The sequence below is a fragment of the Ictidomys tridecemlineatus genome, chromosome 14, assembly GCF_052094955.1.
Source record: "Ictidomys tridecemlineatus isolate mIctTri1 chromosome 14, mIctTri1.hap1, whole genome shotgun sequence".
In the NCBI taxonomy this organism is placed as follows: Eukaryota; Metazoa; Chordata; class Mammalia; order Rodentia; family Sciuridae; genus Ictidomys; species Ictidomys tridecemlineatus.
The window spans coordinates 67,935,380-67,962,200 of record NC_135490.1 but is presented as its reverse complement, the minus strand read 5'-3'; the positions used below and the strand labels follow the sequence as shown (position 1 = coordinate 67,962,200).

The window sequence follows — 26,821 nt, the reverse complement described above, 5'->3', positions numbered from 1 at the left end:
ATTCACATGGCTCTCTCCATTATTACTGATTCTTGCTGCTTTATGGTCTTCCTAGGTAGAAGCACTCAACTATGTTCAGACTTAGGAACATAATGTGAAAAACAACAACGAAAAGCCACTTCTGCACAATGCACAGTGTTGTTTCTGTATATGTCCTAATGTCTTTCTTCAAGAATAATTTCTGAGCTAGGTCCTCTTTCTTTTAAAAGAGGAAGGGTTAAAAAACTAAAGACATGAATATAGTTTCTGAAGTCCTAACAAACTTGATTGAATGTTTCTTATTTGTACTTGATACACAGAATTAAATGAAACCTGAACTTCCAAATACAGAGTATATGAAATAATATCCTCCTATTAGGTGACCTGTCTAAAGAAAACAAACAAAAAAACCCTGATTTAATTTGAGAAATTTTTGCTTTTAAAAAATGTGCTATGGTGAAAAAAAAAAAAAAAAAAAGGCTGGAGGGGAAGTCAAATACAATTTGGGACCAAATACTTATACAAGTTAATGTGGAAAAAGTTAAACAGAAGGCATTTCATTTTCAAATGAATGCTATCTTGCATTTATATAGCACCTTACAGAGATAAAAGTGCTTTACAATGATTACTTGACAGTCATTCATCAAGGTAAAAAAAAATGTGGTTTATAATGTAAGCACTTTGAGGCAACCAAATATCCAAGAAAACCTATTCAGTAACAAATTCCTGGACTAGTAGTTAGATTTAAGAAAAAATGTAAAGAGATCTGTGATAATATTACATACAAGAAGTCACTTACTGATCTTAATGAATGGTATTTAAGATGTTAAGTATTAGAAATTATTGAGAAACATAAGAGTTTATATAAAGGAAGAAGTAACACAAACGAGGCACAAGTCAACAAACTGCCCAGAAGGTAAGGCTACGTATTACTTGTAAGTATATGAAAAATAAATCTTTTAGATATGGAGAGCAATTGAGAGTATAAAGTAAAGCAATGGTTAGAATCTGATCCTAAAATATTTTAAAGCAAGAAAAAAAATAATATACTGCTGAATTTCTTTTATTCTGTTAATCTCTCCCAAAATAACCTCACCAATGCATTCATTTCTGCCAGCAAACAAGATAGCAGGAAATAATGAAATTTTACATATTTAAAAATTGTCTCCAAATCTTTGAACAAATTCAATTTCCTATAAAACAATGTGAAAACTTATTTTTCTCTTTTAATTCTGCCAGGTGCCTCAAGTAAGATCTGATTAGCACCTCTGCCAATGTATAAGTCTTTGCAAAAAGTGCACTTGCCAACTATTTTGTGTAGTAAATATGCAAGTTATTTGAAGTGCATTTGGAAAACAATTGAAAACAGATTAATACATCATAAAAAGATTAATTCCCTTTAAACAAAGACATTCTTATAAAGCATGGTAACACATAGGCACAATAAAGAATATAAATTGTATATCAATTATTGGAAGAAAATCTAATTCATACAAAGCCTACATCATTGGGGAAGAGGACATTTTCATACAAAGAAAAGAATTACACTATTATACAACACTTTTAATTGGACATTTATAAATTTTTGGCACATTAAAAGGAACTTAAAAGACTACAAAATAAAGGACAAAGAAACTAAAACAAAGATCTAAGAGAGGAAAAGTCCTCAAATGACAAACACTAAGTATTGACTTAGAAGAAAAACAAAAAGTAAGCTGGCTGAATTTCCTGAAATGTCATTATATGTAACAGAAGTATGCTTTCAATGCAGGTTGCTTTTTATTTCTAATGATAAGACTTTTCTACCTTGCTGTGGCTGGTTGAACATGGCCTGGATAAGATCTTCTTGTGCTGGTTGCTTGTCTTTGCCTAGCTAGAAATGACTGCCCTGAACCTGTACTAGCTAGTCTATCTTCAGCCGCCTTTTTGTGCAGAGTCATTCCCTATAACATAAAAAAAAAAAAACATAATAATCAATGAAAAAATATTGGAATATACTCTCACATACACAAAAAATTTCATCATGCAGAATTTATTACATTGCAATATAAAGAATTAGGAATATTAATTTTACTCATAGATTAAAAATCTCACAGAGGCATTTTAGTTCTGACAATTAAGTAGAAATCTTCTTTTGGAAAAATTAAGGCTTAATTTTCTGAATTTATAATTACCAAAACAATAGAGAAGACAAATTTTTGGAATACATTCCCCATATTCAATCCCTTTCAAATTAAAGTGATTTTCCAAGAAAAAAAAGTACAATTGATTAGAAGCAGTTGATTCACATCGGTTATGGAAATCACACAGCTTTTATAGAAAGGAAAAACATAGATGCACTTATGTCTTGAAATGGAAAGGCACACTAGGCATTATACATACCACCAAGCTGTTTTTCTTCACTTCAAAGCAGATGTGTATCCCCAAAACAAATTAAGAAAAGTTCCTGACAGCCAAGATAGAGGGCTCAACCAAGAGTAAGGGAGTCTCTCTTGAAGACAGAAGTATCACCTACTACCTTAGAGGAGAGAGAGAAGGCACAATCGCCTGGCTCAAAGCACCTTAAGAAGGAGGGAGGAGACCTCCAGAATGCTCCCATAATGGGGAATAATAACAATGATGATAATAGTACTACTGTATTAATGGCAGATCTGCATTAATAAAAATAGGAAAAAAGCAGTGTTGATATAATTTTTATAAACTGACTATAATATGGACATTTCACATGGGCCTGCAAATGTGAAAAACTTGGGATCTCTTCCTCCATTTTGCATCTGCCTCCTTTGCTTTGAATAAGTCCTCTTGGATTTCAGAAATGACAGGCATGATTAATAAACACCTTGTGATGAATCAAACTATCCCCCCAGATAACAGCAACTTTCTTATTGCCACAAATAAGGTCCCACCTGACCACTCCTGAGGTAATGATCAATCAGATCACCACTTCACCAAGACTACTTGTGGACTATGCATACTATTGGTCCTCTTGGTCTATATAGTTTAAAAGTTCAAGTCAGTACCCACCAAAGACAGAACTGGAAATATTTCCCTTATCTTCCTGGGATTAAAAAGTTCCTTTCCTATTTTTCACCATTCTTTTTCCATTTGGCAGAGTCAGGCCTCTGGCATAGGACTCTAATAACAAAATGAAGAACCCCAGCCAAAAAAACCTTAAGAACAAAGAGCTGTTGGTTAATCTTACCAATTATTAGATATAGGAAAACTGATAGGAATAAGTAGTTTGACAACAAGGAAGAAATAACAATGCACAGAAGACAGAAGACTAGAAGATAAGTTTTCCTATTACTAGTTTAGCTTCTAGGAAAAATGCTGATTGTGGCTTTGCATTTTAAATATAATTTTAGTCTATGATATATACCCAAACATACAGCACATTTTCCCAGTGAAAGAGACACACACACACACACACACACACACACACACACACACACACACATACACTCCACATTTTTAAACTCAACTTGAAATCAAAGCATTTAAAAATTTGAATAAAATTGACAAGATCTATTAATTGATTAATTTTGGCTCCATATGCTTAGTTACACTTTATTTAAAATACTCTAAAATTTTCACTTTCACATTTCAAGCAATTTATTCAAATTCTTCACACATATTGTAGACCTCAGTATCCATCACAAAGTTATTGAGTTACTTAATACCAGCACTAACCATCTTCATTTCCATTTAAGTTGCCTGAGATGCAAGACTTTCTGTTCCTGGTTATTATATCTGAACATAACTTTGTTAACTCTATTTGGAGTTCTCTTTTATTCTCTGAAGAGTTAAAAAAAACCTAGGCCTATTCTTTAGTGCCATGTCACAGATTAAATAAATCTGGGTCAATAAGAAACAACATGTGGAGTTGCAAAAATCAATTATAATTATGAAATTAATAATGAGCATTGAGGTGCAGAGCTACAAAATTGAGAATACTAACTAAGTTTCAGAGAACACAAAGAGACAGAAAAGTGAAAGTTAGGATTAATTCCCAGAGAATCTGCTTATTGTTTTTGTCTTTTGTGATATTGAGGATTGGACACAGGGCCTTACACAAGCAGTCTACCACTGAGCTATATTTCTAAACCTTTTGTTTTTACTGTTATTATTTTGGTACCAGGGATTGAACCCAGGGGTACTTTACCAATGGGCTACATTCCCAGTTCTTTTTCTTTTGAGACAGGGTCCTGCTAAATTGTTAAAAGTCTTGCTGAACTGCTCAGGCTAGCCTTGAATTTGAGATCCTCCTGCCTTAGCTTCCTAGGGTGCTGAATTACAGGCATATGCCATTATGCTCAGCTCTAGCCCTTTTAATTTAATTTTGAGATAGGGTTCTCAACCTGACCTTGAACTTGGAATCCTCTTGTCTCAGCCTCCCAAATAGCTGAGATTATAGGTGTGAGCCACTACCTAGCTTTTTTTTTTGTTTTTATTTTTTGGTACTGGGGATAGAACCCAAGGCCACTCAACCACTGAGCCACATCCTCAGCCCTTCTAGATTATTTTTTAAAATTTACATTTTGAGGAATCTATATTTGTTAATAATGATATTCTAAATCCAAAATGATTTATTTGTATTCTTTTTTTTTTTGTTGTTGTTGTTCTGGGAATTTAGCCCAGGGTACTTTACCACTGAGCTACATTCCCAGCTTTTTCAAAAAATTTTATCTTTTTGGGCTGGGGATGTGGCTCAAGCGGTAGCACATTCACCTGGCATGCAAGTGGCCCAGGTTCGATCCTCAGCACCACACACCAACAAAGATGTTGTGCCCGCCGATAATTAAAAAAATAATAAATATTAAAATTCTCTCTCTTTAAAAAAAATTTTTTTGTGGATGTGTAACCGACGTGATTCTGCAATCTGCATTTGGGGTAAAATTGGGAGTTCATAACCCACTTCAATCTAATGTATGAAATATGATATGTCAAGAGCTTTGTAATGTTGTGAACAACCAATAAAAAAATTAAAAAAAAAAATTTTTATCTTTTTAAAAATTTGAGACAGGGACTCGGTAAGTGCAGAGGGCCTTGCTAAGTTGCTGAGGCTGGCCTTGAACTTGTGATCTTCCTGTCTCAGTCTCCTCAGTTGCTGATTTCTTCTTTTAAAAAGAAAAGGAAGACAAAAATACTTGGGGGAAAAAATGTAGGAAAAAGTGCTGAATTTTGTAAAACCCATAGCTATTCATATCTAGATCAGATGATGGTGAGTATTTCTTTTCCTCTGCAATATAGTTAAAGGTATGTATGTGTATGTGGTGATGTAATATTCAGTTTCAAAACTTTTAGTGGTTCAGAGTCTGGCACTGCAGTGAACATTCTCTAAGCCCTTTGAGAAAAGCTATTCTTTTTTTTTTTTTTTTAAATATTTTATTTTATTTTATTTTTTTAGTTTTCGGCGGACACAACATCTTTGTTTGTATGCGGTGCTGAGGATGGAACCCGGGCCGCACGCATGCCAGGCGAGCGCACTACCGCTTGAGCCACACCCCCAGCCCATGAGAAAAGCTATTCTTAATGTAAGCATCATCCTGCAAAGGTACCAAAATAGCACAAAACAAGAATTAGTGCATCTGTGTTTAGATATTATTAATATTCCTTTTCCTATAATAAGTGCTTTGGATGAACAGAAATTAAACTGACATTTATCTTTCTATTTCCTAGACAAAATTATGTTTTCAAAATGTTCTAACCCAGTTTTTGCTGGTTAACATATCTGCTTTTCAATCCTAAGGTCAGTAATGATGTTGTTAGTGTGTGTTAGCATCGCAATTACTTTCAGATTATTTTGGTAGAATTACTTCTATGGTAAAAGCTTGTGAAAAATATTACATATTCATGAAACTCTTGAGTTATGTTCTGAGATGCTATTTTCTTACCATATTGTACCAGGCACTGACAATACATTTCTCCTCCATCTCTCTTTGACTCTTCGTTTTCTCGTATTCTTTCTGAAGCACAAGCATAGGTAAACATGTAAAGATATAAAATAATTCAATATAAATAGAATACTTACAATTAATTGTCTAAATCCACAGACACAATTGCACACTTCCAGAAAATAATTTAAAAAATCAGCTCTTTTTTTATAAATACATTTTTTTTAGTTGTAGGTGGACACAATACCTTAATTTTGTTTATTTATATGTGGTGCTGAGGACAGAACCCAGGGCCCCACATGTGCTAGGCAAGAGCTCTACTGATGAGTCACAACCCCAGCCCCACCCCCTGAAAATCAGCTTTTTATTGCACAGTACAGGACTACCTCCAATGAGTGAAATAGTCTGTCTCTTTCCTGCAGTTGATTTTTAAGAGCTTGTATTTCTGGTGCTGCTCCTTGATTCTGTTTAGGATCTAAAGTACGGATAACCTGCAAAATGTATTAAAAGAAAAATGTAAAATTTTTAAGTGACTGTAACATCTAAAAAAGCAACTATTAAAAAAAAATCAAAATAAATTAAATACTCAATGTACATATCTTTAGATTAAAAATATCATCCTACATGATCACAATAGTATTATCATCTAAGAAAATTAACAATTCTATAAGACTGTTACTGTTGATCACAATACACATTTCCATACTGTATCCAAAATGTCCCTTAAAAGTGACTCATCTGCTCCCAATCCAGGATCCAAAGATTATTGCACCGCACCTGGAAGTTCTGCAGGGTTTTAAAATCAGAACATCTGTCTCTCACACTCCACTGCATGTTTTTGTCTTTCATGACACTGACTTTTATCCCCAATTCTAGATTTACCCAATAGTAATGTTATTTAGCTTGTTTTGATAACCACTTTCCTCTATGCTGGAGGTCTAGAAGATTGCTTAGGTTCTAGTTAAACATTATGGACAATGATACACTATCAGGATGCACCAAAGATTGGATGTAGCACCAAGTGTTCTTTTTATTTAAAATACAAAAATCCATAAAATATATATATATATTTTAGTTGTGGATGAACACAATACCTTTTACTTATTTTTATGTGGTGCTGAGGATCAAACCCAGTACCTTACACACCAAGCCACAACCCCAGCCCACCATGTGTTCTTAGTTTTGAAAATTGTTTAAGATAGTGACTGTTATTTCTTTCCTACATAAGGCACATTTCTTCTTGATAATTAGTAATTAATCTGTGGAATGAAATATTTTGATCATTACTTCTTGGTCAGGCTCTTTGATAAAAGATTTTGTTCTGATAACTCTATGCGACCAGTCAGCATACTTTACCATATTTGAAGATTTCAGAGAATCATGATCAAAAAGTACTTACACTTTTGGCTTTCTCTAAATATTTTTTATATCGTTCTTCCATTTGCTTCATTTCCTCTTCTTTCTTCCGTAATGCTTCTTGTAATTCTTCAATTTTTAAGGCTGCAGATGAGATAGTGGGAAAAAAGTTTAGATTATAACAACTTTAAAAATATTTTAATGGATAAATAACTAGTAACTTTGAGGAACTGTTTAGTCTATGCTTATACATGATTTTCTTTAAAAAATTCATACACATATCATATATAGATGTGCGTACACACATATATAAATAAATCTCAGAAAGATTTTATTTATTTATTTTTTAGTTGTAGTTGGACAATACCTTTATTTTATTTATTTATTTTTATGTGGTGCTTAGGATTGAACCCAGGGCCTCGTATGTGCTAGGCGAGGGCTCTACTGCTGAGCCACAACACTAGCCATGCTTTTATTTTTTATTAGCACACTATAGTTGTGAGGTTCATTTTGACCAAATCACCTATGCTTAGAATTTCCTCTACACTCCTGATCTTTCAATCATTACTTTACTTTTTATTAGTGCTTTCTACATATATTAAAGTTGAAATTCCTTGTGGTATATTTATATATGCATATAAATAATTTTGTTAAATTTATTTCACATTTCCTCCCTTTTCCTATCCCTTCTCCTTCCCCTTTGATCTCCTTCTTCTACTCAACTGATTTTCCCTATGTCTTTATGACATTTGATCCGGTCATCCCCCCATCCCCACCTTCTTCCCTCATTTTATTCTAGCTTCCATATTCTTCTTTATGGCTGAGTAAAACTCCATTATGTATATATGCCACATTTTATTAATCCATTAATCTATTGATAGGCATCTGGGCTGATTCCATAATTTGGCTGTTGTGAATTGTACTGCTATACATGTACATATATTGTATATATTATACTGCTGTATGTGGCTATAGCACTATGATAAGCTGATTTTATCTTTTTAAAAATTTTTTAATATTTATTTTTTAGTTGTACACAATACCTTTATTTTTATGTGGTGCTGAGGATCGAACCCAGGGCCTCACACATGCTAGGCAAGCATTCTACCGCTAAGCCACTCCCCCCGACCCCATGATTTTATCTCTTTTGAATAAACATCAAGGAGTGGGATAGCCGTGTCATATGGTGGTTCCATTCCTAGTTTCAAAAAGCTTTTCTTGTAAATAAACAAGAACTCCAGTATGGTAGTGCATAAATCAAAAAGTGCCCATTGATGGATGAATGAATAAACAAAACTTGGTATATTCATACTATGTAATAATAGCCTAATTCTGATACAAGCTACAACATGAAGACAACATAATATGAAATAAGCCAGACATGAAAGAATAAATATGATGATTTTACTTTTTTTAAAAAAGCAAAGAACCAAATGCTGAATGTTTTCTGATTTAAGGATGCTGATTCACAATGTGGTTTGTGGGGGGAGGGAATGGAAGAATTAGATGAACTAATATGGCAAAGAGGAGGGAGGGAAAGGGAGGGGTCATGGGGTAGGAAAGATGGTGGAATGAGATGGACATCATTACTCTAGGTACATGTATGAAGACACAAATGTAGTGACTCTACTTTGTATACAACCATTGATATGAAAAATTGTGCTCTATATGTGTAATATGAATTGTAATGCATTCTGCTATCATATGTAACAAATTAAAATTTAAAAAGATCAAAAAAAGAAAAGAAAAAGTAAATGTCCTCTCATCTCCATAAAAAAAGAATAAAGACAAGCTATCTATATGTAAATATATCAATGAAGCACAAGTTTGGCTAACTTACATGCAACTGCACTCAATAAAAATTTTCAACTTTACCTAATATTCATTAGAATACTTAGTTAAGGAAAAGTTCAAAAGTAGTTGGGGGTGGGAATGATAGTAGAATTAATCAAACATTATTACATTATGTGCATACAGATTACATGACCTGTGTAACTACATCATGTACAACCAGACAAATGAGAAGCTATACTCCATTTATGTATGATGTGTCAAAATGCATTCTAACATCATTAATAACTACTTAGAATAAATATACATATCATAAAGAAAAAAGTGTAATTAGTAATTTAGGAAGTAAAGTTGACATAATCTTTCTATAAATAGGGGAAATTATTTAATTGCAAGAATAGGTAATACAGCCTATTTATAAAAGAAACAAGTTATAAAAACTCAGTATCACTGGGGTAGTATATGGGTGAAGTTAATTAGAAAAAACTCACAGCTATTGTTAAATCTTGGCTCAAGATCTTCAATAATGGCTCTCTTCTTTTGCAATTCATTATTAGCTTCATGAAGCTTCTCTCTGCAACAAAATATGTGACACTGTATAAACTGTTTTTGTGTTTATTTGCTTTAAAGACTAGTTTTATGAACTGATTAGGTATTCCAGTTTTAGCCATAAAGGAAGAGGAATTTAAAAAAAAAAAATCTAGTACTAAATTCTCATTATAGGCAATCTCACAAAGGCTGAGAAGTAACATTTTTTTGTTCTTCTAGTCATTATAAATCTGCCTATTCTTAGACTTTCTAACAAATCTCAGTTGCTAACAGTATCCCACACTAAAACAAACCAAAATTGGGGTAACATGAGCTAAATTTCCAGACAACAGACTTTCTTTCTAATCATAGTAGAAAAGTATCTCTGCCATTCTGGATATCCAGTTTAGAATAGTGAAACATTGTAATACTCCAATAGGCTACCAATTCATGGTCACCCTATATTCAATGTTTGTAAGGAGTTTTGTTAGAAAGGATTAAAGTTGTTTCTCGGTATAAGAAATATTATGAAATATCCCTAACATGGCCAATCTCAGATAAATCTGGATGAAGATTTCTTCTGTATGAGGAAACAAAATGTTAATATTTTAACATTTATTCTTCTTTTAGATTAAAAAGTCCTACTTAGAAGCCAAGTGCTGTAGTGCACATCTATAATACCAGTGACTTGGGAGGCTGAGGCAGGAGGATTGCAAGTTCTAGGCCAGCTTCAAAAAAGTAAAAAGGGGGAGGGGCTGGGAATATAGCTCAGTGTTACCACTCAAGTACTATCTATGGTACTTGAGAGCGGGTAGGGAGGAGACCTACTTAGATATAATGTCAAGTTTTAGACTTCAAAAAATTTACTTAAAAAGAAATATTTGGCTGGTCATACTTCAGAAGTAAAAACTGCAGCCTTTGGAGTGAACACAGCTGGCCGCCTCTCTTTATGTATGAAGTTTTATTGGAGCACAGTCACAACCACTAGTTAAGTATTATCCATGGCTGTTTTCAAGTTATAAACACATAGCTGAGTGGCTATGACAAGAGACCAGGACTTACACAGCCTAAGGTAATTGCTATCTTGCCATTCACAGAAAAGTGTTCTGACCCTTGATTTAGTGTCTCATACTCCAAATGATGATTGTAAATATCAAAATGAAACTATAAAAGTCTTAAGTCTCATAGGTGAAAACAGTTCTAATGCAGTCACTATTTTGACTTGAGGATCTGGGTGGAGATAAACTTGTAAACACTACTAACGTGTTAAAAGAATTTTCTGTATCTTCAAGGATCACTTGTGCTATTGTCTAGAACTTCTGCATCCCCCCAAACGAAGTACTTTTGTTCCACAATATAATGTATTGCAATAGCATTTATACTTACAGATGTTCTTCAAGCTTCTTTTTTAGAAGAACTGACTGAAAATGAAAATAAAAATTAGTGTAGTACTTTAACAAATTATTTTTAAAAAATTAACAGTAGTAACTAACTTTGAGTGAACCCTCAGTAATTTCTTTGACCGAGAGCTCAAAACATAATATGCCACAGTTTAATTCTATTTAATAAAGAGAGAGAAAAGCAATATGTGATAACAGTAAGTATAAACACCCAGAAACTGTATCTGAATCCTCTATCTGCAGTCAAGTAAATGACTACTAATATTCCTGACTGACTCAATATATAGGTAAGACTTTAATAATAAAATCTTTCCCAATAACTTTTTATCTGTTATATTGTTTCCCTTGTACCACAATGAAGTCTCTGATCAATTCCCATACTTTCTGACTTGTGAATATGCAGAGGCTGCATATATTTTATGCATTGGTATGAGAAGTATAAAGGATGATAGTATGTACAGATTTAAATATGTTGGAGAATTCAGCTTCTGTATTTTTTTTTTAAAGATCTCTCTCTTCTCTTTAAAAAAAAAAAGTCGTCTGAAAAGCTGGAGATAAAAATTGACCTAAAAATAAACAACGAAAAAATCACTGTTTCATAATTAAACACTAATAAGGTTATATATTAATAATGAATTTTATAAAACATTTCAAGATAAATGATTATATAATTAATTCAGCCAAATCCAATTAATACAGGCTTATTAAACAAGTTATTCAAATTGATCAACAGTAGCATTGAGGAAAGAACAATCCCTTACACTAAGTTCTTCAATTTTCAGTTGCATTATTTAATAATGGTCACCATAATTGTTTATTCAAGTCCATTTTAATACAACTTAGGAACATTCTAAATGCACTTCTTTTCTCAGTATGTCTCGTATCACTGCATCCCTCAAACACACAGACAACAATCCTATTAGCATTTTGATTTTTACTTGTTCTCTCTAGTAAAGAGTAATAAAAATTAAATTCTTTTAAAAAACCTCAACTTTAAATTTTGTAATTATGTTTTGATTAGATTCTAGCAAAACTAATTTGAACTGAGATAACAGATAATAAAATAATAAGTGGTCAATACACCAGGCACTGCACTAAAGTGTGTCACATACAACTATCTTATGTAAATTTCACAACATTATAATATTAGCCCCATGTTAAAGTTGAAGAAAATGAGGCTGAAGAATATTTAGAAGATTTCAATTAACAGATCCAAAATTAAAATCCAGGTCTATAAGACCCCCAAATCCATGCATCTCCTTTCCTTTCATGTCTTCTATGCAAAGTACCTTTCCAAATTGAAGACTGTTACTATCCAAATGTATGGCAGGAGGAGGCCAGACTGCATTAGGATGCTGGTGTCAAAATAATTTATATAAATGAATTGATTATAATAATGGCCATAGCAGGAACGATGGGGGGAAAATAAAGGTAGATTTCGCTATGATTTGACTTTTAAGATCTGGATATCCTGTAAGTATCTTAACTATAAAGGATATAAACATATAAGGCAAGTAATATTGGTATATGCATTTTGCATAAAATTGCCTTTATTTAAAATTTTAACATCAACTATGATGTTGAATAACAGTTATAAGTCTAAAAACTGCTCAATATATAGAAATGAACAGGAAGCCATACTTACAATAGCCTTGAGCAGAAACCATGCCAAGAGACAGAGAGGACATATTAGTATGAAGCAAACACAGCAGCCAATAGAAGGAACGATTTAGTAATTCATGAACAGAAGTAAAAGATATGAATTTTTTTTCAGAAATGTACATTTTTCTTTCTTCTATGTTCTCCTCATCCTGTCTTGTTCTCTGGAGTTTTATATACTGTGGCTAGCTCAAATTATCCATATGACTGGATATAACAATGCTTTTCTGCTTCCATGCTAAAAACAAATGACATAAAAATAATAATAAAAATATGCAAACCATCCTACTCTGACTTAAGGTCACATGAAAGAACTGTGTTTGTGATAACAGAAACAGGCGGAAACTATGCTGTTGTTCCTCAGAGGGGACCAATTCCATCTGGCAGGTTGCTCTATGTGATACATATTCCTGAGATGCAATACTGTGAGTTAGTGAAGAGAAATATAAGGCAAAACATCAAGTGTACAGGGGCAAAGTATCACATACTCTTTATTTCTCCAAGCCATTTGAAGGCAGAGTTTTAAAACAGAAATAGTTTTCCATTTGAATCTTTTCTACACACAGAAGAGAGCTTAGAGGAAATTTTTGCTTAATTTAAAGCAAGACATCTCATTAGGCAGTCAAATTAATCAATCAATCAACTTATGCAAATAGTATTTGGTAGGGTTGGCATTTCAATTCTGAAGTATGTTCTCTTAAAGTAATGGCCCACAGCATATTTAATTAGATTTGATTACCACAGTGATACCTAACCAGGCTATGCCAAGTTATTTTTAAACAATAAACTCCCTTACTTATGGTTTACAATGGTCATCATCAGAACACTACTGATAGTTCACCAAATTTACTTTGTTTATGACAGGCCCTTCTTCTCCCTACCAAAACAAAAATACAGAAAAGTCTCCTTTAAGTTTTAGAGACCAGAAAAAAATTTACATTTATCCCAGTTTAAGAGATCTAGAGATGTCAATGAATAGAAAATGTTACAACCCGTGGTTCATTTCAAAGATTTCTTAATTAGGCTCAATACTGTTTTAGTACACTAATGGTTTGCAATTTGTGATCTAGCATTCTGGATAAAAACATACCTCTTTTAAAAGCATGACATTGGGCTGGGGTTAGGGCTCAGTGGCATAGTGCTGGGTTAAATCCCCCACATACCCCACTTCAGTAAGTATGACAAAATTTCAAACTAGTTCCATTTTGATAAAGCCATAATTTAAACACTAGTGACAATGAAAGAAGTTGGAAATCAATTTGGGAAACAAAGATGACTACACCAAGACAATAGTTGAGGAATAAACTAAAAATCACTAATTAGAAAGAAGGGCATGTGTTGTCAGTCTAAACTAAGTGTATATAGAGAAACTGATTAAGTCCCTCTGGAGCATTCAATACTTAGTATTCTCAGATTTTAAGTATTTACTTAACTCCCTCTCTTTGATTCCTTTTGTTTTAATACCCTCTTATGTTAATAAGGGTGAGTGGCTGAATCTATACTTTTGAACTGATCCCCCAAAATGACTGTATCAATGGAAACAATCAAGTATATATTCAAGACTAGAAATTACAGCAAATAACACTGGTAACAGGAAAAAAATGAAACAAAACAGCTGGCTGAAGTAAAGACCAATTAAATAAATAAAATTTAGTTTTCCTCTTAACACTGTTTTTTTTTTTAATCCTTTACAAGCCTTAGCTCTATTGCATACTTCTCATTAAATGGAAAAGACTTGCCAATTATAATCTATTCAGTGTTTCTTTCTCTCTTTTTTCTTTTCTTTGGTATTGGGGATTAAACCCAGAGGCACTTTACCACTGAACTACATCCCCTGCACTTTTTATTTTTAATTTTGAGACAGGGTCTTGCTAAGTTGCTAAGTCTGGCTTTGAACTTGCAATCCTCCTGTCTTAGCCTCCTGGGTGACTAGAATTACAGGCATATGCTACTACACCCAGCAATAGCTCTGCTTTTTCTAGAGAATAATTAACTACTGTGTGTTACTGAAGCTCTGTGATATCCAGTTAGCATGAGGAGGTGAAGAAAGACATACTTTTTGGCTCAAAACATATTCAATAGGAAATGTGTCAATTATGTAGGCAGAGAGATTCAATATGCAGAATGCTAAAGGAATATTTAAAGTGGAATCAGTGGTGCACACCTGTAATCCCAGCTCCTCTGGAATCTGAAGCAGGAGGATAGGATTGCAAGTTCATCACAAGCAACAGGGTACTATCCTATCTTAAAAGAGGTAGGAGGGATTCACAAATTCAGGGAAAATGGACTTCTAGGGATGGCATTATTTTCTTCCATATCTAATTTACATTAAAATTTTTACTAGGAAAAAAAAATATATATATATTGACAAGAGGGAAAAACCCTATTCTTGACATCTGAATGCTGAATTGGGCACATTTAAAACAAAGTCTCAATTAATTCCTTATTTGTTAAATAGAAATAAACTAATTCTCAGCAGAGTAAATCTGAAACAGATAATTAAGTACTATCTAGTCTTTTTCATAAAGAAAGTTAGTAAAAAGAGTAACAGTTTCTTTTCCATAACCAATATACTGCTAAATTACTTTGAGAGAGAACATAAGGTATACAACTTTTCTCAACTTTGTGAAACTTTTGGACTATGGCTGGTATATATTAAAACTTACATCTTCTGCTTTTGAGCCTTGATCTTGTAAAGATTTCTGCAGTTCTTCAACTTGTGACTGTACTTCTAGAAGTCTTTGATTCACAAGCCTACAAATCAAACGTACATTAATTTCCTAAGTATAGATTTATTAATGCTTCTGTTCCTTTGGTTGTTATATTGGCTATACAGAAAGTATTATTAGCAAACTAAAACAAACATTATGGTAGTAGTACATAGTAGTTTAGTTGCAGTCTCATGTCATTAGCAGAGCTTACTTTTCACATTCTTTTTTCTATTGCTTGAATTTTTTTCTTTTGGGCAAAACATATAACCTATTTATATTAAGCTGAATAAAAATACTAGCAAAACAATTATCCAGAAGTTAATATAGATAAATTTTAAAAAACTAAAAGAAGAAAAAGAAGAGTATTGGAAGGGTATATTAAATTTATTACAATCCATGGTGCTTCCAGTACCATAACAGCGAAGTGACTTGTCTCAGGTATATAGCTGGTTACCACAGTGCCAGTTGTCTGAATGCCTGAGGCCTGTTCTCCTGGTTTGAGGATGTCACAGTCTTACCAGAACAGGAGCTCCAGTAGTCAGGACAACTGAAGCTTATGCTGCTGTTGCTTTCTTTTGTTAAGCTCTTTAAGGATTTTTCATTTTGAGTTCCCTGGGAAGTCTAGAAGGTGGCCATTCTGGAAGTTCTCACTCAGTTTATATCACCTTGGGCATATGACCTGGCTTTCCCGAGCCTGTTTCTTATATACAAAGTTTGATAAAAACTTACTACCTCACAGTGTTTCCGAGGTGCTTAAATTTCTAGGATGATTTCTAACACAGTATTTTTGGTAGACACTTTTTTTGAAGCTGAAGTGCTAATGTATATTTATTTATCTGAAATTCACTTTGGTATGCTTATAAAGTACCAGGTACTGTTATTAGCACTAACATGAAAATATCTATTCACTCAAGGAATGTACAGTGTGGTAGAGATAAAAAGATAAACAAAGGGCTGGGATTGTGGCTCAGCGGTAGAGTACTCGCCTAGCATGTACAAGGCCCTGGATTTGATCCTCAGCACCACATAAAAATAAATAAATAAAGATACTGTGTCCAGCTACAACTAAAAGATAAAAAAAAAGGTAAACAAATAAAAAATAATGAAATAAATACTTCAAAATGGTGTATAGAAATATACAAAAGAAACGATGACTATTTAAAAAGAATTCCATGGAGTAATTAAGGTATGTTTGATATAAATTAAGATTAGAACAATAAATAAAATGCCCAAGTTATTAAGGGTGGGAAGGGGATTTGAGACAGTATGTCCAACAAAAGCATCAAAAAATGAACCTGGCACAGTGGTGTACACCTGTAATCCCAGCTACTCAAAAGGCCGAGGTAGGAGTTCCACAAGTTTGAGGTCTGCCTGGACAACTTAGCAAGACTCTTAAGACCCTTCTCAAAATAAAAAATATAAAAACCAAAAACCAGGGTAGAGTGTTCAGAAATGGTAGAACTAAAAAATAAGTTTGTAGAGGAAGAATGAAACTAGAGGAGAAAAAGAGTATATCAGATACAATCTGCTCCTTTGGCATTTGTATAAAATGCCAAGTATATGAAACTTGTAATGAACAAAGCTAAAATTTGGCTAAAATTGAAATAACCCAAACAAATTTTCATAATGCTGATTCCAGGGCTTCATAAATTATCTAGTTCAATGTGATGCATGCTTCAGTAGACAAGTTTGGTTCCCTAGGTCTTGGGTGACACTGAAGGATTTCAAGAAGGGGAAAATATAATCAGATAGCATTTAAAAAGATCACATTGGTTTTTAAAGTAGAGATGTTATTTAAAAGTCAAAAATAGGCCTGAAAACTAGGAGAAAATTATTATAATTATTACTACTAAATATGCCTGAAATCCAAGGGAAGAGAAGAGGAAATATTTGGAGAAACGGCAAAAGAATACAGGAATCAAAAATAACACTTAGGATTTTGAAATTTACCGAGAAAGGAAAGACAGAAAGAACAATTTGAAAAAAGAAATATAAAGCATCTGATTTTGTATTTGTTGAAAATGTGCCTAGAAAAGTCTGTCAAACAGTAATATACCTGAACTTTAAGTATAGAGAAAAGTTCCAAGTTGAGCATGCACACTTGAGAGCCATCTGAGGTTAGCTAAAATCATAAATGGCAATGTCTAGAAAGCATGTGAAATATAGTAGTAATGAGGAGAAAAGATGTCCAATGGCAGATTGGCCAAGGGATGGAGGAAAAACAACTTTACTGTGAAGAAAAAAAAGTTTGGAGGAGAAGGAAATAAGCATCATTGAATATAGAGATGAGAAAAGATAATGTCTTGAATATTCCTACTGGATTAGTCATTTAAAAATGATTAGTTATTTTAGTAAAAAATAATATAGTGAAATGGGAGTAGAAGCCAGATTGTCTCAAAGATAAAAAAGAGAGCAGTGAATTTTTAGAATCAAAACAGTCAGAAACTTTATTAAAATTCTTTTCATCAAGAGGTTTTAAGAAATCAAATTATCTGAAAATCTAAATTCAACACAAGTTCATAAATACATGACCAATACACTGTAATTGTGTTCAATCTTTTCAGAAAGCATTTGGGAAAAATGTTTCAAACTATAAGATGATTTCAACTTTCATCTAGCCACTTTTGAGATTATTTCATTAATTAACATTGTAAGCCTACTAGGTAGAGATCATTGTAAATGTCATAAAGTATAATCAGTCTGTACCAACATGTTCCTTGGGGGAATTGAAAACAATGTAGCAATGCCCAGCAATGAGATGAACAAGTACATATGAAGCATGTGAGCAAACAAATATATATGAAAAAGATTATCTGTTAAAAAAAAGAATTATAATGCCTACTTCACTCATGGAGTTGTCTAGAGGATGAATTGAGATAACATATGCAGTATGTTAGGCACAGTACTGGCACAAAGCAGATATTCTATAAATGTGAATTGTTTCTACCTTCTCTTTCTTCCTTCAGGAATTTAATTAACATTTTAATCGAAGTCTAACTATTGAATACAAAGATATCAAGGTAGTATGGAAGACAAGCTGAGCTTCAAAATTTTCTCTGAGAAGTAGGGAAACATGATCATGGGTACTTTGAGAAAGTTCTCTGAGCAATTTTGTTATGGCTCCACTCTCAATCTTTTATCACTCTTCTAATATTGTTTCATTAATAACAGAACTACAGATTTAAAAAAAAAAAAGTGACTCACTGGAAAGGACTTTGGAGGCCTACTACAAACATGGCCTACTAATAGCTGACCTATGGGGTGGCTAACCAATTATATTTAAGGTTAAAAGACTCAGTGGGGACTATAGTCTAAGCCACTGGGTGGCCAAGGCACACATGGCCACTCTCAATAGTTTTTTAAACATAATCCTATGAATGATGAAGAGTGGCTGAGGGCTGGGTCCCCAGGACACTGTGTATGAGGTCTGCTCCACTTTTGTGCATAAGTTCAGAGAAACATGAATGGATAAGACCAGAAAATGGTACTGAAACAGTGGGAATCAGCGATTTTGCACTGGGAAGGCAGCTCTGGGAAATGTTAACTGTAGTCTGCTTGAAGTTGGGACAAAAGTTGATAAAACAAGATGAGTTTGGTGTTTTGGAAATAGTGAAAACTGCCAGTGAACTCTGTTCTCCTCTATCAGAAATAACTGAAATTAATGAGGCATGTGCAGAAAATCCAGGGCTTATAAACAAACCTTGTTATGAAGATGGTTGGCTGATAAAGATGACACTGAGTGACCGTTCAGAACTAGATACTATCGAGTGAATAAGAATATGAGAAATATGTAAAATCTATTGAGGAGTAAATGGCACATTTAAATAAACTATCGTGAAATAACAAATAAACAAGACACAATGGGACTAACCTTAGGTTCCTGTTGCCAACCTATTACAAGATCAAGGTAGAGATAAGGTAAATATTTATAAACTCAGGAAGAACAAATTTAGGTTGATTCACAGAGGAGGAAAGGAGGACAGGAAAGAGAGTAAATGTTCTACAAAAACAGTAGAAGATAAAGTGGTAAGAAGGTGGGTATAGGTTAGGTACAAGGACTGCAAAGCCAGGAAGCCAGAGTCTGAGCCCAAGTTCCCTCTTCTGTAAAACTTACATTAAAATAAGAAAAAACATGTCTAAAACACTTAGCACAATGTTTGGAAAAAAGAGTTGCTTAATAAATATTAGTTGTTATAATCACACATCACTGGTGATCATAATCTAAAGGTAGGTTGTCATCAGTTTTGTAATTTAAGAAACAAACATAACACTAAGTTGTAAACAGCAGCAAGCTGTTTTCTACAATCCTTCCTCCACTTACTGCATTTTCTACTTTTTCTAATACTTTTTAAAAAACACTCATTTTCTATGTTCCTAAGAATTGATGTAAAAATGTTTTCCTTCCATTTGTATTTAATATTAGGTGTTCTTATAATCACTCTGGCATTTATGCCAATGTATACTGTTTGCTGATTCTGCTTTGGTAGATTTAACTTTTAAAGCTATAGGAAGAAGGGTAGGATATATAAAACTGTCATAACAATTATGACTCGCAAGATTGACTCTCACTTGCAAAAGGCCAAAGCAATCAGGCATAATAAAGAATCTGGAATATCAGGCAAACTATGAAATTATATAAATTATATAATAAAAATGAAGTCTCCCTAAAGACAGAATATTACATCAGTAAGAAAAAGGAAAATATTATGTTTATTATTTAAGAAACATTTCCCAAAAGAATCTAAAGACAGTTACAACAAAAATATAAAAGTAACCTTTGTTAAAGGAAACTGCTCATTTTAATGTAACTGACTCTGAATGGTTGTATAATACACCAAAAACTTATAAGTTCTCAGAAAAGTGATTTTCTTGTTAAATTTATAGATTCTAAATTCTCAAAATAACTGAACTGCTCATAAGAGAAATGACTTTCTTTTAGTGTCACAATAAATACCAGATTATAAAAAATAATGCTTTGTCAATTGAATTCCATGCCAATGGATCCTCTGAAACCATCAGCCCATGAAAACAATAAACTTTATTACCCTGATTATGAAATAAGAATTGAAATTGTTGCAAAAGGCTAAACTAAATGATTAGTTTTCTTTCTTTTTTACTTTTAACTAGCGATTAGAAAGGGTAAATGGTAGAGCTTTAGTATTATTTTGCTTGAAAAAAAAATCAAGAAGATAATGCTAACAGAAAGATATACAATACTTTCTGGCAAGTCTAAGTGGAGAAATAAAGTGTTTTTCAAAGGCAATATAATAGCATTTGACTCTTTTTCAAATTACAATTCCAAATTCTCTTTAAGGGAATCAAAACTAAGGCAAATAGGGAGTGCCTATAGCTGGATGCTGCCACCTATATATATACTCTACCTGTTCTCTGTCTCCAGTTCATTCTTGCGTAGATTTGCGTCATCTAAAAGGCTCTGCAATAAGGCAATTTTTTCATTGTCTGAACCCTCTTGATTAATTTTTAGCATTCTATTCTCATGCTGAAGACGAATAAGTTTCTCCCTGAATGAACAAAACAAAAACTGATTACCTGGTACATTAATACAATATAGGTATAAAAAAATCTACTCATGTATAGTTACAGACTCAATACACATAAGTGAAAAAGAACCTGCAATGAATTTAGCTTCTTTCTAACTGTTAAGGCATTCCATTTCAGGTTTTAAATTATTTTCTTTTAATTAATTTATTCTTTTTTATTTATATATGACAGAAGAATGCATTACAATTCTTACTATACATATAGAGTACAATTTTTCATATCTCTGGTTGTATACAAAGCATATTCACACCAATTTGTGTCTTCATACGTGTTCTTTGGATGATAATGATCATCACATTCCACCATCATTTCTTAAATTCTTTATATAAGGAATAATCTGAAGATAATAATCTCTACATATCATGACTTATAATGAAGGCATTTTAAAATTCTGTTTCCCTTCTGATTTAAATATTTAAGCTGTGAATAAATTTATGTTTTCTTGTTCTTTGGTTCTCATAAGAAAACATGACCTCTAAAGCCAAGCTCTTACATTACAAATCATTTGGAGGACTGTTTTCAAGAAATTCAGCACACCCAATCCTAGAGATACATAAAAGTATAGTCTTCTAACAAGGTGAATTATTAGAGTCAGATTACTAGATTACATTGCTTTGCATTCATTCTTGTGTCAAGCCAAAGCTTACATAGAGGAATGTTAAAAGCAACAGTCTCACTGAACTGGTAACCACATTTATTACAGAGCTAATATAATTAAATATTTATTCATATGAAAATGTTCTTTAAATATATAATTCATTTCTTCTTTATACAGGGTCTTCTTTAGACAGGCCCATGAAGAGAATGCTTTCAGATACCAAATCCTATAAAAAGCTGTGCTTCTAATGAAAAACAAATCAAAATGAGAAACATACATATTAAAACCAGCTCTTATTTTGTAAACACCATAAATCTTCTCAAGTACTTTTACTTTTGCTACTCAAAAGATGAATCAAACTTGCAACTCAATAGTTCGCTGTTTTTAAGTCCTTTGGGTACACAGCCACATCAATGTTTAAAGCAGCACAATTCACAATAGCTAAACTGTGGAACCAACCAAGATGCCCTTATATACACAATGGAATATTACTCATCAATAAAAGAGAATAAAATCATGGCATTTGCAGGTAAATGGATGGAGTTAGAGAAGATAATGCTAAGTGAAGTTAGCCAATTCAAAAAAATGAAATGCCAAATGTATTCTTTGATATAAAAATGCTGATTCATAGTGGGATAGGGAGTGGGAGCATGGGAGGAATAGATGTACTCTAGATAGGGAAGAGGGGTTGGAGGGGAGGGAAGCGGATATGGGGTTATAAATGATGGTGGAATGTGATGATCATTATTATCCAAAGTACATGTATGAAGACACAAACTGGTGTGAATATACTTTGTATACTACCAGAGATGTGGAAAATTGTGTTCTATATGTGTAATAAGAATTGTAATGCATTCTGCTGTCATATATAAATAAAAAAAAAAACCTTGCAACTCAATTCAAGAAATCATATAGAATGTGAAATATTTTGTATATGGACAGCAATAACTTTGTATTTTTCAATTACAAAGTACACACCTTCATTGTAGAGAATAAAAGATAAAAGAAAATATAACTCTCTTTAACTCTCTGATGCAAAAGAACTATTGTTTAAATATAGCTTTCTATATGTGTATACATACAGTACACATTGTTTAAAAAATGGTATCACACAACACACGTTGCACTCATAGCTGCTATTTACAGTTAAAAGTTCATAATCTTTATTATTAACTACACTTTAATAAATTTTTATTTTTTTATTTTTATGTGGTGCTGAGGAATGAATCCAGGGCCTCGCATGTGCTAGAAGAGCACTTTATCGCTGAGCCACCATCCCAGCCCCACTTTAATAAATTTTAAGTGACATACTGTTAAAATATATAAGTGAATCAGTTATTTCATTAAAGTATGATTATGGGAAGATTATCAATTGAGTTTTAACATTTTAATAGGATATACCTTTGTGTACAAAAAATTTCCTTAGGATTAATTCTCAGAAGTGTTATTTTTCAGTTAAAAGATAAGCACACTTTTAGATGAGACACTTTATTAATTTGCTTAAAAAAATTATTCTATTTTAATCTTTTCCCCTACTTTGAGTATTTCAATTTCTCACTCAACATCAATAAAAAGTACGAAATAATATCCCACTGTCTATGACTTAAGTTGCAAACTTTTCATCACTGCTAATCATTTCATTTTTTTGACAGTTCTTCTGGACATACAGCATATTCTAATTTGTATCTAGTAATATGCAAAAAAAAAAAACCTTGTCAAATCTTTATAATTATTCTTTTCTTAGAGAGCCACTGTAATAGACATAGACTTTTATAAATGTTTTTAAATAATAAGTATTCATCCATTCAACTAATTTTATTGGTTCAATTATAATGTAACATATTAGGAAGTAATAAAGATATCTCCAGACATGATATTGAATTATACTTCTTTTGTTTGTACTTTTTAAATTAAAAAATCATTTATTCAATGAGTACTTACTTCAACTTTTACAGTTTATAAAACTTTTACACAACCATTATTCCACTTAATAATTCCAAAGATTTTTTTTCTTTTTTTCTTTTTTGTCAGTACTAGGAATTGAACATTGGGGCCCTCCACCATTTAGATATACCCCCAGCCCTTTTTTACTTTGAGGAAGCATCTCAATAAGTTGCCCAGGCTAGTCTCAAATTAGCCATCATCCTGCTTCAACCTCCTAAGTAGCTGGGATTACAGTTGTATGTCACTGAAGACTTCCCCCAAACCCATTTCTCATTCACATATATATGCTAAGTTAAATGGAATTTAAAAAAATGCTTTGGCTAAATAAAAAGGATTATTACTGAGGGAAGAGTATTTAGAGATAGAAAGATGTTTCCTCCTCTCTATAGCACTGTATCTTTCCCAGACCATTCCAAGTGGTTAGTAGATAAAACCTTAAAATTATTTTGCAGGCTGATAGCTAAGCATAACCTTTGTCTTTGGCCAAATATTTTCATTGCTAAATGTTTGTTGAGGGTATTAGTTTACTTTGTGTGAAAGATTGTCCTACTGAAATGAGAAGACCAGTTATCTGTTAGGCCAGTTGAAGAAAGCTTCTAACATGCTGAAAACATAGAAATTTAATACTGAATTCAGGTTTAAAGTATTAGTAATAAAAAAGAACTGGTTCTCTTTACACTTTAAAGGAATCATTTTTATCCAGAAATATTATGCATTGTGACTGTGAACATCATAATCTCCTTACCTGATTTCAGGAGTAATAATCTCTGCTGCGAGGCTATCTGAAGATTCTTGACTGCCCAAAGGCATTAATCCTATAAACACAGATGCAAATACAAGGTTAACAGAAAGCACAACTACATCCTTTAGTTAAGTAATACAAACTTTAGAGGAAACTCTATCTTGAGCATTAATTTTAACAGATAAAATCACCATTTTCTCAAGTACAAGATCTCACTGTAGTAGTCTTACAGTATTTTACTATTTTAAGTATACAACTATGTAGCATTAAATACATTCACAATATATAGCCAATACCACTGCCTATTTTCAAAACTTTTGTATCACTCAAATCAGAAATTCTATAGACATTAGGCAATAACTCTCCATTCCTTCCTTTCCTGGTCCCTGGTAACCTCTATTCTACTTTCTGTCTCAGTAATTTGTCCAGTCTAAATACCCCATATAAGTAGAATCATACAATATATGTCTTTTTGTGTTTGGCTTTCTTAAAACAATGTTTTAAAGATTCATTCATATTTTGGCATTTATCAGAATTTCCTTCCTTTTGTGGCCAAATAATATTCCTATGTATACAAATGTATTTTGTTTATCCATTTATCGATCAACAGACACTAGCCTTGCTTTCACCTTTTGATGACTGTGAATGCTGCTGCTATGAAAATTTGTGCACAAGCATCTGGTTTGTCCACCATTTTCAATTCTTTTGGGTATACACTTAGGAATGGAACTGCTAAATCATACAGTAATTTTATGTTTAACTTTCTCAAGAGCCAACAAACTGGTTTCTACAGCACTGATCATTCCTACCAGCAATGTATAAGAGTTCTGATACTCCGTATCTTCATCAGCACTTTTTTTCTTTTCTTTTTTTTTTTTTTTAAGGATGAGTAAGAGTATTAGCTACCTTAACTGGTATTAAGTGGTCGTGGTTTTGTTTTGTATGAGGTGTTGGGGATCAAACCCAAGTCTTCACACATGCCAAGTAAGTGCTACTCAAGGCGGGGCATATACATGCTAGGCAGGTATATGAAATATAACCCTAACCTATTTTTTGCTTTGAGACAGAGACTCCTAAATTGCTTTAGCCACTCCTGAACTTATAATCCCATTGCCTCAGTCTCCTAAATAGATGGGATTACAGGCCTGCACCACCATGCCTGGCTGTGTTTTGTGTTTATTGCTATTGATTTATAGAATCCTAAATATTAATTCCTTACCAAATAGATGATTTGCAAATATTTTCTCCTACTTTATGGTTAATTTCAGTTGGTTAATGGTGTCCTTTGATGAAGAAAAGTTTTCAATTTTGACAAAATCCTATGCTTTTCTTTTGTTGCCCTATGCTTTTGCTATTATTAATTCCAGAGAATCACTGCCAAATTCAATGTCATCAAGATATTCCTCTAAATATTTAATTTTCTGTTAAAATTCTTCTCTCTCCACCCTTTATCTAATTGCCCAAGTTAGGAATTCTAGTACTTTATTAAATAGAATTGATGATAGTGGGCACCTTTGTCTTATTCCTGCTCTTGGAGGAAAAGCTTTAGTTTTTGCCATTGAATATGATGTTAGCTACAGGTTTTGTTTTATAATTTTTTTAAGTTGTAGTTGAACACAATATCTTTGTTTTATTTATTTATTTTTATGTGGTGCTGAGGGTTGAACCCAGCACCTCAAATGTGCTAGGCGAGCACTCTACTGCAGAGCCCCAGCCCCAGCTACAGGTTTTTCGTATTTTTAAAAATCATATTGAGGAAATTTTCTTCTCTTCCTAGTTATACTGAGATTTTAACATTATAAGTGAATGTTGGGTTTTGTAAAATGCTTTTTCTGAGCCAGGTATGGTAGCATATGCTTATAACCTCAGCTGAGAATATACTCAGGAGGCGAAGCAAGAGGATTGCAATTTCAAGGCCAATCTGGGCAATTTAGCAAGACTTTATCTCATGATGAAATAAAAGAACTGGGAGTGCACCTCAGTGATAGAGTGCTTGCCTAACATGTGCAAGGCCCTGGGTAAATCCCATTACCATAAGTATATACACACATAAAGGCCTTTTCTGCATCTACTTACATGATGGTGAACAGTTGTTTTTCCCTTCATTTTGTTAATGTGGTAAATTACTTTGATTGCTATGTCTTTTGGTGGTCGTGGGGGGTGAGGACTGGGAATTGAACTGGGTGGCAACTCAATTACTGAGCCACATCCCCAGCCTTAGTTTGTATTTTATTTAGAGACAGGGTCTCAGTGAGTTGCTTAGCACCCTGCTGTTGCTAAGGCTGGCTTTGAACTTGTGATCCTCCTGTCAATTTTAGGATCAGCTTGTCAGTTTTTACACAAAAGTCCACTGGAGATTATTTTATTGGGATTGCACTGAATCCTTGGATCAATGTAAGGAAAGCTGTAATCTTAACTGTATTGAATCTTCTAATATCTGAATATGAGAGATCTCTTCATTTATTTAGACCTTATTTTAATTTATGTAGCAATGCTTTATAGTTTTCAGTGTACAAGTCCTGCATTTCTTTCTTAAACTTATTCCTAAGCATTTTATTTCATTTTTTTTTCTCTTCTTTTTGTGGATTGGACCAAGAAGCATTCTGCCTCTGAGCTACACCTCCAGCCCTTATTCAAATTTTTTAATACAAATTTTA

At 32.9% G+C, this 26,821-nt stretch overlaps 1 protein-coding gene across 12 annotated transcripts in view; it reads right to left on the bottom strand.

Annotated features, from left to right (window-relative positions):
• Nucleotides 1-26,821, bottom strand: part of Hook3 (hook microtubule tethering protein 3) — a 166,811-nt gene that overhangs the window by 8,957 nt on the left and 131,033 nt on the right. For 8 of the 12 annotated variants that reach the window (XM_078031291.1, XM_078031294.1, XM_078031290.1 and 5 more), the window contains 9 exons: nucleotides 24,168-24,237; nucleotides 20,700-20,840; nucleotides 15,274-15,361; nucleotides 10,935-10,969; nucleotides 9,512-9,594; nucleotides 7,273-7,373; nucleotides 6,260-6,364; nucleotides 5,874-5,945; nucleotides 1,786-1,922 (listed from right to left, as the gene is read on the bottom strand). In XM_078031291.1, coding sequence (XP_077887417.1) covers nucleotides 1,786-1,922; nucleotides 5,874-5,945; nucleotides 6,260-6,364; nucleotides 7,273-7,373; nucleotides 9,512-9,594; nucleotides 10,935-10,969; nucleotides 15,274-15,361; nucleotides 20,700-20,840; nucleotides 24,168-24,237 — 832 coding nt within the window. Of the gene's footprint in view, nucleotides 1-1,026; nucleotides 5,526-5,873; nucleotides 5,946-6,259; nucleotides 6,365-7,272; nucleotides 7,374-9,511; nucleotides 9,595-10,934; nucleotides 10,970-12,636; nucleotides 12,846-12,890; nucleotides 13,485-15,273; nucleotides 15,362-20,699; nucleotides 20,841-24,167; nucleotides 24,238-26,821 lie in introns of those variants that run through there. The other 4 variants (XM_005342505.2, XM_078031289.1, XM_078031297.1 and 1 more) reach the window with 4 other exon arrangements.